At 40.9% G+C, this 15,425-nt stretch overlaps 1 protein-coding gene across 3 annotated transcripts in view; it reads right to left on the bottom strand.

Annotated features, from left to right (window-relative positions):
• ksr2 (kinase suppressor of ras 2) overlaps positions 1–15,425 on the bottom strand; it is a 127,378-nt gene that overhangs the window by 21,729 nt on the left and 90,224 nt on the right. For all 3 annotated transcript variants that reach the window (XM_047591088.1, XM_047591090.1, XM_047591087.1), the window contains 4 exons: positions 11,820–11,868; positions 10,482–10,843; positions 3,861–3,957; positions 3,635–3,768 (listed from right to left, as the gene is read on the bottom strand). In XM_047591088.1, the coding sequence (XP_047447044.1) occupies positions 3,635–3,768; positions 3,861–3,957; positions 10,482–10,843; positions 11,820–11,868 (642 nt within the window). The remainder of the gene's footprint in view (positions 1–3,634; positions 3,769–3,860; positions 3,958–10,481; positions 10,844–11,819; positions 11,869–15,425) is intronic.

Raw genomic sequence — 15,425 nt, forward strand, 5'->3', positions numbered from 1 at the left:
CCATCTATTAAATTTCGAGTTTAAACCGTACGGATTTATTTAAGAAACCGGCTGTGTTTTAAGGACAACAACAAGCGCGTTACAAGTCACACTGCTGGATGGCTCTCATCAAGTTTTCATCACAGCCTGTGTAAAAACCCTCCAACTACATGTTTTGAGGCGTAACAGATGGAAGCCGACTGACTCGTAACGCTTCAACGTGCAGAGAAGAGGAAGAAGAAGAAGAGTCGAATGTTGTCTCACTCTGTCTGCGCCGCTGTCATGTTTCTCAAAATATAACAAATATATACCCAATTATACAGCGAGAATCTGATCGCTCAGCTGGCACTTGTAATCAACAAAAGGCCATTGTGGGATGTCGCTGTGGGTTCTAAATTTCATACTGAGCCAAGACTCAGACACAGCTGCTCTCTGGTCGGCCCATGTTGATTATCGCTACGTATACCGCGTGCACACTGGTCAGTCGTGAGGCGAAGCCGAATGAATCGTGAACCCAGTGACTGACTTTACTTTGGCTGCAGGTCCACAAATGCTGCTTATTTCTGGCTCCACAAGCGAGTCAATGGAGAAACTCTTCATCTGCGTTGGACCCATCCATGCCAATAGAGGATATGCACAAGACATAGAAATTAGCAGCATTAGCTTGAATCATAGCCTTTAATAGCATCTAAAATGTAAAATTAATGTAAAAACAAAAGGGGAAGAGCTGTTGTGCAAGTTTCCCATATTCATGACAACTGTACGTATGAAGATTACTTTTTCATTACTAGTTTAATCCAACTTTTAAGGCTCAAAGTGAAGCATAATTGTAAGAGCGCCGGCTTTGAGTAACAAGTATCCGCTGTGAAAAGGGCACTGACGGTCAGGCAAAACCAAGATGGCAAGACCTGTAGACAAGACGCTGAGCTTCAAAACCAACCTTCAGGATTCCTGTGGTTTTTGCCCAATCTATTGAACATGTGCAATCTAGTCCAAAGCTAACTCCAAAGCCACAGACTTGAGGCTCTGCATCAGATCTGCGCTGCATCTACGGCTCCCCCCAGTACCCCATGTCCTAGCCTGAGCTTTAACTACACGTACACACAGACCAAAGCAGCTGTGAGTAAATGCATTTCCTCGTTCACGTTCTAGGTGGACGGACAAGGACAGGAAATTTAGACTCCCGCCGCCCCCTACACGCCATCAACTCAGGTGTCTTTTGTGGCAACTGCAATGCTTTCTCTAAAAGTAATTGCTCCTCAGTATTTATTAGCTGCAACTGCAGCGTGAGCCGTGCACTTCCAATTGCCTCAGTTTGAAGCACACTGAGAAAACTCAAGGCATCTGACTAGCCACCAGCTAGCAGCAGTTTGGGGGCATGATTGCAGATCACAGCTTACACCGGTGCACAAGTATAAATGCTTAAAAAAAAGGTTGGCCCACTACTGTGTGAGAGTATAAACCAAGCTAAGCTTTGCCTTGGTTTCCAGGTGTGGTTTCACGCTTTATCCAGTGGTTATGCTAAGCTATGCTAAGCTAAACTAAGCTAAGTAGCCAAGTAGCTGCTTATTAAATAATGGAATGGAAAAATAATTTAATTTTCAAGCTGAACTGACAGCGGTGAGAACAGCACACAGTTCTGACCTCACTGAGCCGATATGTAGCCTAGTTTTATAGTCACTTCATCCACAACTGTTGTCACTTTGTTCTTGTGTGGTGTTTTTTTTTGGTTGTCTCTGTCCTATTTGATGTCTTTTTGACTGTCTGCTCTTTGTGTCTAATTTGATTTCTTTTCTGGCCACTGGTTTTTTCTTGACTTGTGCTGCTGGAGCATTTTAATTTCCCCTATGGCGATCGATAAAGTATTATCTTATCTTATTTCCAGATCTAGCTCCATAACTTGAGTCATATTAATCTTATCATCCAACTCTCACCAGGAAAGTAAATAAACCCCTTATAACATTGAGCTGTTCCCTGTCAAAGTGAGGGGTGCTGAACACTGCAGTCAGTGATGAAAAAATGTAGATAATGTTTCAAATGTCTGCAGTAGGTGGACTGCTAAGCCTTTTTCATGCATTTTTAACTCACAATCCCACAATCTTGCGCAAATCTGTTCATTCATTGAAGAAACCATCACTTAACATTGGGCACAGCAGCTGAATCGATAACAATGTGATTTGTAAAATGTTGAAAAGATTAATTCAGTCATGTAATCTGCTTATTATACCAGGGGAATGCGCTTGAATATGTTACATTAATTCCCTATATTATAATTAAGATAATCCTGCTGTGCCTGCAGATGTAGGTGTATTCAGTCGACTCACTGTGCTGCTGTCACTCGTCAGCTTTTACTACCTACAGATGGTTTTATGGGATGCTGATGAAAGCCCGGGTCTCACTAGGTCAATCTTAAGCGGATATAGTATGTATTTACTGGTGTGCTCATCCATGACGAGTTAAATTACAGAAAATACACTCTATTTATTAGCGGAGGGAGAGCCGGCTTAAAGCATTTTGATCGTTACCAGTGATTCACAGTTTCCTTAGTGTGTCGTTTCTGTTTGTGCCGTTGAACCACTATTGAATTTCTCTGCTCATCCTTGACCTGGTACCTCTTTGACACTTCTCTCCAGGACCTTGGGTCCTTCAGCGGACTAGTCGGCATCTCTTCCATGGCAACGGTATTGATGGGCAGAGGATGAAACTGTGACTTCCACCAATTAGTTAAAGGAAACACACTCGTGTGCATCAGGCATGTTGCATGTAAGGTATGTTACTGCGTTTTTTTTTCTCCCATCACATAATCACATCACTAAGGATGGACTATTTCCCTGTGATGATGAGTAAATATTGTAGAATAATCCCACACTAGTAGTAATACAGGTTTGCATGGCCACGTGTCAGCACTGACTGCTGATGAGGAAATAATTTACGGCTCGGAGATAAAAACAAAACAAACAAAGAAGTTAAATGTTATCAAGATGAAATGAAGAAACAGGGACAACTGCGGTTTTATTTATTTTGACATTAACATTAAACATATTTAAACTGCTATGTTTGTAAGGTCAATAGCAGCGCGACCAGCTACCGTAATGAGTGTAGTGTGTGCGCAACATTTTTTTGTCATTCATAAAAAGATAAAATTGGGGACATTTTTGGGGACGGCTTTATCCGGGGGACAGATCATCCAAAACGGGGACTGTCCCCAGAAATCAGCACCTTTTATTTCTGGCATAAGTCCTCTCGTTCTGCTGCTTCATTTTCTGAGCTTTCTATCTTCACCACACAGTGACACATGTGTGTTTAGAAGCGCTTCATTAAAAATGGTCCGGTCTGTAATCGGTATGATGGTATATTAAAAATTCATACCGTAATGGGAAAAATATATCAGTATTTGGTATGAACCGGTGCACTGACCAGCCGTAGTTGCATCTTATTTGAGAACAACAGGAAAGTAAATAGAGCAATGAATCAAAAGCTGATAGGAGCAAATATGTATCGGATATGGAATTTACTTAGAATAAATGAAGTCATAACAGAATGAATAAAGAGTGAATAAACTGTCATCCTGTTGTCCCTGCACCCTGTGCATCAATACTGTGATAATTAATTAGTATTTTTCCTCCTGTCTCTGATGTGTATTGAGCATAATTACCTGCCAGCCTGCAGAACCCCAGATATGGTGAAGAGTCCAAAGTCGGTGATGACGACTTTACCGTTGTCATAAAACACGTTCTTGGACTTCATGTCTTTGTGTAAGATCCCCTTAGCGTGGAGGTAGCCCATCCCCTGAGGGCAGAGAGAGCGACAGACGTGACTGTCCCGTAAAATGAAGTGCGCCGCCGACGTGTTGCGGGGGAATCGGTGCTGACTTATTTTACCTTAACCATCTCTTGTGCGATCTGTCGGGTCTTGTTAACGTCGAGGACGACCTTGGCATCCCGCACCACAGAATAGAGTGTCCTTCCTTTGCACAAGCTGAAAGGGAGAGGGAAATGGATTTGCATTATTGTAGGAACACTAAAAGACAAAGCAGAATTAATTTGATGAACGCGACGCATGCTACCTTTGTTAAATTCGGTAACACTTGATAATAACAGCACACAATGAAGCGCTCATCATTTCATCATCCACGGAATAAATGTCGTCACAAATGTTTTATTGTTAATTCATAAGGACAGACTTTATTAACGAACAGTTTCATCATTTGTAAATTAAATATTAAAGTATTTAAAAAGTGATCATTTAGGAGTCATCAGCAGTTCATATGATCATTAAGAAAATGAAAGTAAATGACTAATAAACTACTTAAATGTACATTTATCCGCCTCGTTTTAGAAGATAAATGAGCCTTTAACTCTCCTCTGTTGAGTCTTCACAAGTCATAGATAGTCACTAACAACAAGTGAACGTTTAATAACTACATGAATTACTCATGAACTGCAGAAAGAATATAAGTTTCTAAACCATTTACTCAGTAGATATTAGTGCATGTCTAAATAACAGGATGTAAAAGTGTACATTTAAATGGTTTATTAATCATCAGGTTTTCTCTGGACGTTTCAGGCCTTTTTGTAAAGCGCCTTGAGACAATTTGTGTTATTATTGATGCTATATAAATAAAATTGAATTGAACTTGCCACTTATAACTCCTTAATAACTAGTTTGTGAATACCTTAATACTTCCCTTGTAAAAACTGCAAAATGTGAAGACGTCTGGTTAAATGTACACAGTTCTGAACCATCACCACTCAGCTCTTTTGCCCAGACATACACGTTAACACAGTCTTCCTTTTCCATTAGCACTGCTCTTACTGCTGCTATTACTTATGTTGATTTTGTTGGTGTGTTATGTTGATGTCTGTGTTTGTGTACAAGCTACTGAACACTCGAATTTCCCACAGGGGATGAATGAGGCACAATAATCTGCTTTTTTTGCACTAATTACCTCAATGCCCATGTTCACTGATCCCAGCAATTTATATTATATTCCATTATTTTATTTTATTTTTTAGCATTTTTTGAATACCCTGCACCCACTCTATATACTGACTGTCTACATGCATAAAGTATGAAAGCATAAAGTAAGAGTAAAGGAGTGAGGCTTTATAAATATTCAGTTAAGTATTTAATAATGCTATATACATATAGTGTGTGTGTGTGTGTATATATATGTATATGTATACACACACATATATATAAATATATAATGTGCAGTTATTATAATTTCCTACTACAGTATACTTGTCTATGCTCTTTTCAAACCTCTTAAATAAGAACTTATCCTTGTCGTCCCTTTACACTCTAGTTTCAGTACGTGGACTATTTCCATAACGCTATCGTCATCAAAGAGCCAGTTGTAAAGAAGCAAACGTGATGAATGGAGTTCGACGAACACAAACACACGACTGACGGGAGAAGTTAAAACGAAGCCTCTTCATTCAAGTTCTCCTCGGTCGTCCTGCTAATTAGCTCCATGCAGCAAGAAGGACGCATGCTGCTTTGTTGCAGCAGGAGCGTCATGGACACCCAAGATAAATGCACCTGAACGGAGCTATTTTTGATGCATCACACACGTCTTATTGCTTTGTTAACAAAATAAAACCAGATTTGTCTTATTGTTCTTTTTTTTTCTCTCAGTTGCTGAGTCAAATGTTTTAGAGTTAGAACTGGATGATGCTTTCACTGAAATGCTTTGCAGCAACTTTGGAAAGAGTTGTGAAAGTGTGTCTGGAGTTCTTTTTGTTAAGAAGCTTTGGACATATCTCCAATATACTACAGTATTATTATAGCTATGTGACTGACATGTTTACGGTTTGTGCGAATGGATGTAAGGTTTCAAGTGCACGCAAAGTGTACTGTTCAAACAGGCAAATATATAAAAAAATATAGAAAAATCTGCTCCTATGTTTACAGCTTCCTGAATAGTCTGCTCCCGTCTAACCTCTCCCCTCTTGGGACCTTCAGTGTGTTTTCACTTTTAACCAAATGCCTGATTACTCCCAAGTTCAGGAGCGCGAGGGCGTGCCACTGAGTCAGTGCAGACGGAGACGTTGTTAGAGGCTAAAATGTCACAATTCTGAACGGGAGCGAGCAGCCCACTGTGCGCCAGGGTGAAGCTGCTGCACAGCGTTCCCGGTTAGGTAGTGTCACATTTCTGGAGGGGTGCCACAACAACTGCGTTTTAATAGACAGCTCTGCAACCACCCCCCGCCTCACACTTGAAGCCCTCGACCCCCCACTGCGCCCCGTGGGTGACCGACGAAGGACCTGAAGCCGGAGGTTCATGCATATTCATTCCTAGCGGCAGCCACATTTTTAGTAGCGCTCTTCCTTGAAATGCAGCTCTCAGTATAGGTTTAGTCGTCGCCTTTACACAAGCCTCGTGTCTTCTGACATATGTTGAACATATAACGCTGACAATTAAGATGAGGATGAGGAGAAAGAGGCCGGATTCCACAGAAGTAAAGACGACAAAAAAAGCTAATGACCCAGCGTCTGGAAGTCACCTCTGTGCTTTGAAATGAGGCACTTTTTCCATTTGCATGTATCAAACCTCAACAGCTACATTGTATATGACCTTCCATATATGCTCCACATCCACATTCAGCTCATGACAAAGGAAACAACAGGAGGAAAAAGAAGTAATGGATATTTATTTCTCCCCAACCTGATACCACTCATCCTCAATAAAACAATACGACCCGCTTTGGTTCAGTTTCACCGATGTGTCACGCTGCACTTTGTCCCACCATGAGCATGATTAAGCCTGAGATCGTGTCCTTTCTTTTATTTATTTATTTTTTTATCATCAGGGACAGGGGGAATTATTGGTGGATAACAAAGCCACCTGTTGCTCCAACAGTTTGCTATTATTTCCGGCAATCAGAGACGTGGATTATTGAGCAGCGACCTGCTCATCTGTCAGCTCCCGTGCAACGACTGCAATCACGCATTTCAGGAAATCAATTTCAACTTTCATAAATTTTATTTATCTTCCTGAGACCCGAACTTTCGTTTGGTATGCATTTTTATTTCTGATCCTAGCAGAAGGGAGTGGTGTTGGTTGAAGTGTAGTCGCATGTCCCACCACTGGTCATTTCCTCCTGCTGCGGACTAGAAGGGAGAGATGTTTGCTTGAAGTGTAGTTGCATGTCCCATCATTTCTTACCTACTGCTGGTGGCTAGGCTAATTAGCTGGTGTTTCCTAGTGTTTCACTTCCGTGGCTATTCTAATTAGCTGGCGTCTGGTAGTGTTCTATTTCTGATCCTAGCAGAAGGGAGAGATGTCTGGTTGAAGTGTAGTTGCATGTCCCACCACCTCTATTACCTACTGTTGCTGGCTAGGCTAGTTAGTAGCTGACCGCTGGTCTGCTGGTTGGTTCTCCAGTTGGACTGGGCTTCTAAAGGAGTTTTGCCTCAGATCATGGCACAAGGAATCTTGCAGAGACTTAAAGGGCACACATATAAATAAAACTTATGGAATGTGTAAGTAAAGAAAGTAAAAATATATATATAACAAAATGTAAATATTGTAACAATTGGATTAAAGTTCAGCTTAGCGCAGGTTCTAGTCTATGAAATGTTGAGCGTGTGTGATTGTCTGTTTGATTGTCAGCAGGGGTGAGTGTGTGTGGCTGGCGGGGGGGGGGTCGTGATAGGTATCGTATCATGAAGTCCTTGCCAATAGAGGGTACGAACGTGACGTCACAGCCAAGTGGACGTCTCCATGGTTACGGCCACTGAGCGGCAAAAAGTGACAGTTGATGATGGAGATCAGCAACATTAGCTTGAATCACAGGCTTTAATAGCGTCTAAATTGTAAAATTAATTTAAAAAATAAGGTGAAAAGCTGTGATTGACTGAACCAACAGATTTGAAAAGCAGTCAGAGATATATTTATACAGATATCTGCCAAAGAAAACAGAAGTAAATGGATCGCTGCATTAGAAGAAACAACTGCAATCCAGACATGATGAAGTCAAACCTTAAGTTAACATCCTGGAGGGCTGTCAGATAAGTTTGTGGATGTTGTCATTATGGCGACAGTAACTACTTCAGCTCCAATAAAACAATAAACTGAATATTTGTGATCACTCCCCATCATCCTTTTAACGCTACAGTATTGAATGGCTAACGTTACTTCTCAGTAAAGCTCTTAGCGTTAGCATCTTTAGCTACATTTATCAGAACTGAAACTAACTTAAACTAACTCAAACTGAGGCTAATCCACTTTTCCAAATGCATACTAGTTTGTGTGGATCATTGTCGAGTCCAATTGTCCTTAACTTGATCTGATAATCCACATTTTTCCTGGTCTCCCTGTATTTACTGATACATTTCACCATGTTTTTGCCACTCAGGGGGACGTGGACCCATGCGTCAGTGAAGTCAATACAGACCCTCTATACCCACCCCCATACAATATAATGCAATATTCAATAGAATCATTTATTTAAATCATGCACAACACAGTGAATATGATCAGAACTGAGTCCTGTTCCTAAAGCGTGTTTAAAGCTTTGAATCCAGCAAGTGCCTCCTTTCTTCTCCTTTCAAAAGAAAAAAAAAAGAAAGGCACAGAAGACACACAAGTAAATAATTCCCCTTTCTTCACAGCATGTGCAGCTAACAGTGGGAGCGAGGCAAATATCCAAACAATTTCCCTTTGAACATTATTAGCTCTGCTCATTAGTTAAACGAGTATTCCTTGTGATGTTCTTCGACAAGAACGCAGCCCCGTCATTCCTGCTATAACAGAGAAAATACTCCACACTAATTCCATGAAATAATTAAAGTGTTCGCCGTGTGTGTGAGAGTGAGAGAGAGAGTTTGCTCAAGTTCACTCGGAGCCCCGTGCGCTTGCATTATCCGCTGTCAGGACTGTCAAGACAGATGCACCTTAGCAGCGAGGTGTGGGTGGATTCATCTATTCAGCAGCAGCAGCAGCAGCAGCCTGTTCTAATCATAACCTCTGCACGTTTCATTGTCAGACACTCTAAACTCATTGTCCCGCAGGGTGGGCAGATCTGTGGCTGATCTAAAACGACTGCCAGGGAACAAGGACTGACTGTGGCGGCTGCACAGCTGCCCGAACCACTCAGAGCAAAACGCAGATTTTTTAGAGCTGCCGTGTCAACTTCCAGGAGGCTCAGCATGAAACGAGAGAGAGGAACACGTGAACGGTGAAGATGGTTTGTTCTACGATTCATCCTGTTTCTTTTGATTTAGAATCAACTGTGTGGAAATGATCGTTTTATAATGGCATAAAGTATTAACTCAAAATGATTTCTCCAGCATTTCCTTCCCAGTAACTTTCTCTAATTTGCTTTACAAGACAAATATCCTGCAATTTACACATCTTAAATAGCTTCTACAGATTCTGTAGAACTTGTGCAGTTTCATTCATACAGTCATATACTGTCTTTAATGCATATATTCATATCCCTATGCATTGCATTATATATATAGTATATCTTTGCATTTCTTATATATACTTGAATATTTTTCATATAAACTTTATATATATATATATATAATTACATTCTACCTCACTATACTTTATTTTTATTATAATTTATGTATAATTTGTATATACCGTCAAATATTTTTTATGTTTATTTTATTTATTTATTTATATAATTTATATATAGGTTGTATATATTTATATACGGTTAAATATTTTTTATATTTATTTTATGTATTTATTTATATAACTTATATATAGGTTGTATATATTCATATACGGTTAAATATTTTTTATTTTATCTTATCTTTATGCATCCTATCTTAGTCTACTTTATAATTTTTTATTATTATTATTATTATTATTACTATTATTATTATTGTCCCTGTGTAATGATGCTACTGGACACCTAATTTCCAACAGGATACATAAAGTATCTATCTATTACAGTATTTAATATAATTGTGTATAGTCTCACACATATACATATATACTTTGATTTTTTATATACTTTGATTTTTTATATTCTTTATATTTATATACTATTTACATACTACTGTATATTTTACTTATTTTTATTTTTTATATTTTCTATATACATTCTATCTCATGTTGCTTTGCTTTTATCATTATTAATTATTGTTTTTTATTATTATCTCTGCGTAATGATGCTACTGGATACCAGATTTCTATCCATGTATCTATGCATTTAAGCTAATTTTATTAGCTTACATGATCTTTTGATCTACTTGCCTTCTTCCATCTTTCCATATAACCTTTACATATAACTTCAATGCCTGGCCTTCAAGAGGCCGTTCCAGAGAACCCTGCTGCTAGGCAACTGCCGGCGCCAAGGAGCCGCAGAGGCTAACAGCTTAAGAAATGTAAAAGGAATATCAATATTTCCCTCAGACTCCCACACAAATGAACCCTACCTACCCAATTACAAGTCTGTGAATAGCCCTTTTCCTGGTGAGTGCAGTAAAACATGACCCAATATGAAGCCAGCAACAGCCTCCAACGTGTTCGCTCTTACCTGGTGATGATGGCCAGATGTGGCGGACTCATGCAGGCCCCCATGAACAGCACCACGTTCTCGTGGCGAGTGTTGCGGTAGGCCATCACCTCGCGCTTGAAGGCCTTCAGCTGGTCCTCGTTGTCGCGCTCGATGTCGATCAAGCGGATGGCGACCTCGCCGTGCCACCGCCCGTGGAACACCTTCCCGAAGCGGCCCTTGCCGATCATCTCCCCGATCTCCAGCTGCTCGAAGGGGATGTCCCACTCCTGCAGGAAGATGCTGGTCTGACTGGCCTTGCGGGGGAAGTTGCGAGCCGACAGGAGCGACAGGTTCATCTCCTCGAACTCGTCCCCGGAGTCCTCGTCGTTGGCCTCCTCGTTCTGCCGCGGACAGGAATCCCATAAAAATGCCACAGATGTAGTGATTTGCATTCGCGCTTATTAAAATTCCATTGCGCATCAATGGAGAGGTGGTGTTAAGATATTCCACCAAGAAGTCAAATTAATTTATTTCTGACAAATGCCATTCAGGAGCAGGATGATTACAATCTGTTAAAACGGCCTCCAAACTGAATTAGGCCTCAGTTTCACCTCCTCGTTCATTCCTTGGTGTTGATGTTGTGTTTATCTATTAGCAGTAAGATATAACGTAATATATTGCAATGTTTTGAGACATTTTTTTGCAGAATGTTATTGCATCCAAAGCTGGATGGCAGCAAAAACCATTAAAATAAAATGTATCTAAATATAGTATTTTGCTTAGTAAGAGCACAATATGTGCACTTCTAGAATATTCCTGCACCTTTAGATAAAACTGCATAAACGTGTGCATGAAACAGCTGTTTAGGCTGTTGTCAACATAAAATAGAGAGTTATGAAAAGGGACAACAACCAAGGGAAAAAACTAGCTTATTTACCCTGATTTGATTTTAAATATAATGTACCGCAAGAGTGAAAATGACCCGTTCCCAGCCGCCTGCTGCTATATCATTCCAGGCAATCTGCATCACATTTTCTCAAAATAAATCATTGTTACAGAAACAGCGATGACACGCGCTGGAGATGTGTCTCTTTCCTGTCTTGATGTTTCTGACGCATAACGTACCTGGAGGCCCCTCAGGGAGTCAAATTATGCTAAACGAAGTCGGCGCAAACGACTTCGACAAGTGACGGTGAGAAATGTGTTCTGAGTTCATTAGGGTCCACGAGTAATTTCACTCCGGCACAGTGAAAGGGAAAAAATGTGGAGAAGAGTGAAGCAACGCAGCCGAGGCGGGAGCCGACATGCATGTAGCGTACACACAAAGCGTCAGAAAAAGGTCGCACTTTAAGAGGAGAGATTAAGAGAAGGGCTCACGTCTGATGTAGGTTCGACTTCGATTTGAAGCAGAGGATTGCCCTCGTTCCTGGAAGCAAAGAGAAGAGATTCAGAAGTAAATCCACGAGGAAACTGTTTCTTATTTTTAAACTGATGAGTCAGTTTGTTTTATTTTGCTGCACTGATTTGTATCTTGGCTCTTAATTGCCCTAAGTGAGTGTCATCGATCAGGTTTTGTTCTGTAATTGTGCATTCTTGACTAAAACATTCGTACAGATTTGCTGTAACATAAGATATTTAGGAAAGTACGACCTTAGGGGGCACAGGTTGTTAAAGAAAGCTGTGCTAAGCTAGTAGCGGTTAATGTAGCCTTGAGCTAAAAGTCTGAAGCACAGATGATCTTTGGCCCAGAAATGTTAACACTACAAGTACAGTATTCAAGTTGTCAAACTTTGACCTGTGGGACACCATCTTGTGACAATTCAATCTTCTGCTGGGAAATTTTTTGGCCCTGGTGTCCATTCATGTGGATGTTACTTAGACATGTATTGTGTGTATGTATATAGATAATAATGACACAGCAGCAGGATGCAGCCTGACACAGTCACACACACAAAAACCCTTTAGGAGCAACTCAAAAAAACATGAAGAACATCACAATGTGTTGACCTGGACGCCCTCAGAAGACACATGTCCTTTCTCTGATGAGTCACAACTGTTTTAGAGGCACAATATTAGGCAGGTGGTCATAATGTTATGCCTGATTAACATATCACCATGTCATTATTTTATCCAGTCAGTTTTGTTAAATTCGGGTACGGGCTATGTCCAAACAATGTGCTTTGCGAGGACACAGTGACTTTTGACCTGGAGTCCAAGTGAACATTTGTTCCAAAATTGGGAGAAACATCATGTTCCAGAGGTATGATCTTTTTTTTTTTTTTTGGCAATAACTTTGTCTCAGAGTCCAAGTGAACAACAGTTTGTGTATTGTAGAGATATTGCATTACTGTGAACATGTCTAGGTTGCCATGTCTGCATGTTAACGCCCTGTTGTAGTCATGCATTAAATAAAACCTTTGATTTTATTTATGAAATTATATATATATACTAGATGTAGAGTTGCAGCACCTTCTCTGACTCTACTTCACAGACCTGACTGCTCATTGTTTGCACCTGTGCGAGATAGACTTCATTTAAAAGGTCTGAAAACCTCAATCTATAAGATGAGATCACAGAGGGACTTAAATATTTGCCAGTGAGTGTAGAGATCTGTTTCCTGCACCAGGGCACTTTCACACAATGCAATAAATATGCTACAAAGGCAAATTTGACCTTCGCTGTGTGGATGGATATCAAAGCTTCATGCCGCCCAATCTCACGAGCGCGTAACCTTTTCAGTGCGCTTTCACAGAGCCGCCAAAGACGAGACATCGCGGCGATGCAGAATCCCTTTGTTGCACGTAGGGTCCTTTGCAAGACGAGACATATTCACTACAGCGAGCTATTTTTTGCTTCCTGACAAAAACCAACATTTATTTTCTACCGCGGACAAATGACAATTGCCACTACAGGACAGGAGTCGTGTTTTCCTCCTCATTAGTCCGCCCCCAGTCCACTTTCTCAAATCTTGCCTTTGTGCAGCAGTGTTTTTGAAAAGAATCACTGAAACACAGGCTTTTATGCTGTGAGCCAACCCCAACTGTCCACTGGTGGCAAACGCTCAGTGATATTAAGACCATTTGTCAGATAAATGACTAAAGGAATGGCTTCTCCTAATTACTGTCCACCTTTTCTGACCCGACTTTTTAATTCCACCGTCATTTTATGAACCCTTAAGTGCATTTGCACCAAGGACCCCTATTAATTTTTGACCCCAGCATGTATGTTGTCACCTACACAGGTGGGTGCCGAAGGCGCAACATAAATGAACCCACTTCCTCTCCTACCTCTGTCCACATAACTGGCTGTGTAACATCAGTGTGCAGCTGCTCGCAACCTTTTTCTGGTATTTTAACACCGGTTTCGCAAAGCAACCCCAGACTCTGGGCAAAAGACCCACAGGTGAGGCAGCGTATGAAACGATGTGAATCCTGTGGTGTCCCCTCCACCCCCTCCCACCACCACCGGCGCCGCCACAGGTTCGATCTCTCCTTTAATGAGGGAATCCTGCGGGGTGTTGGGGTCTGAAACAGGCCCTCATTAACCCTGCGATGAGGCCATTAAGGCCACAGAAATCTGCCAGCTGCCACTGCAAGAGCATACAAAGCAGTGGGTGAGGAGGGACAGTCATGTTAATTAAATCAGAAGAATAAGGGGTTTCGTAGACGTGCGGATGTTAGTCACGTTGTTCAAAAAGCAAAGTAACGGGGGAAAAAAAATGAGAAAATGTAAAACAGTAAAATTATCCGTGGAAATGAGAAGAAATGAAAAGAATTCAAATGCATGGTTTAAGATGAGTGTGAGAGCTTTTCCAATACGTCTTTCTTTCTTTTTCTTTTTTGATTAATATACATATTTCTTCTACTCTTCAGAAGCCTAAGTAAATAGTGTGAAGTTCTTCTATTAGCATTTGAGAGCATTTAGGCTCCTTCCACCATAGAACCTTTAGTTGTCGTGCTCTGAAAAGCTGTCAGAAGAGATATTCACAGATTATCAAGCATTTTGACCACCTTCCTGATATTGTGTAGGTCTCCAATGTGCCTCCAAAACAGCTGTGCACATCTTCATCTTTTGGGTCCTGTGGGTACAGGACAGTTTGGGATCAAGTGGTGTCATTGCTATGGGGTTGTAGGCTGAAGCCCATGTCAAAGTTCATCAAGTGGCCACTTCAGGCTCCAAAAGGGAGCAAATCCCCACAGATTCCTCCAAAAAAACTCCCTCTTACTGGTTCGCCCTGGTCTTGCATTGCTCCCCAACCTGCAGCCGTCGGCATTATTACCGCAAAGGCAAAAACTTTTTTTCCCAGTGTTCAGCCGCACTTTGAATTTCTTTCATCTGTGAGTTACGGTAATTCAAGTACTACAAGATTTTTTTATGCGCTGCCGGATGTTCAGGACTTGAAGGGTGAAGGGCGTTCCCTCTTTGAAGCGGAGTAAAGCTCATCATGCATGGCGACCACAGGCTCCGCCCACTTACGGTTTCATTTTTGAGGTTCAGAATCCAATGTGTGACATCATGATGGGTTTGTTCATAGTATAAACAGTCAATGGGTCCAAAAGTTTCCCAGCAGAACGTTGAATTGTTACAAGGTTGGATATTGTCAAATATTCATTATGAGCACTGACAGCAGAAGTGAATAACATTGAACCATCTTGTGTCTGTCACATGGAAGGGAAATTGTTAATTGTGAAAGTGAAATTAAATGATATAATAATATTAATATGTGCAGTATTCCATCCTCAGAGACACGGAAAGTTCTGTGCAGCTACTAGAAGAGCACTATGGAGTTTGTTGGTCAAAAATCAAAATATTCTGTCGTCCATTGTCAATTTGGGGGAATCCAACCAAAATAAGACCATTTAAACCACCGTCGACGCCTACGTTGTTCCCACAGCAACCCAAGCAGAGAGGCCGGTGACGTCTACACCAACGGTCTCAAAGTTTGCAAATAACTGTGTGGACAACGTTGAGCCTGTTGTGGCC

Source organism: Mugil cephalus, chromosome 8 (genome assembly GCF_022458985.1).
Source record: "Mugil cephalus isolate CIBA_MC_2020 chromosome 8, CIBA_Mcephalus_1.1, whole genome shotgun sequence".
In the NCBI taxonomy this organism is placed as follows: Eukaryota; Metazoa; Chordata; class Actinopteri; order Mugiliformes; family Mugilidae; genus Mugil; species Mugil cephalus.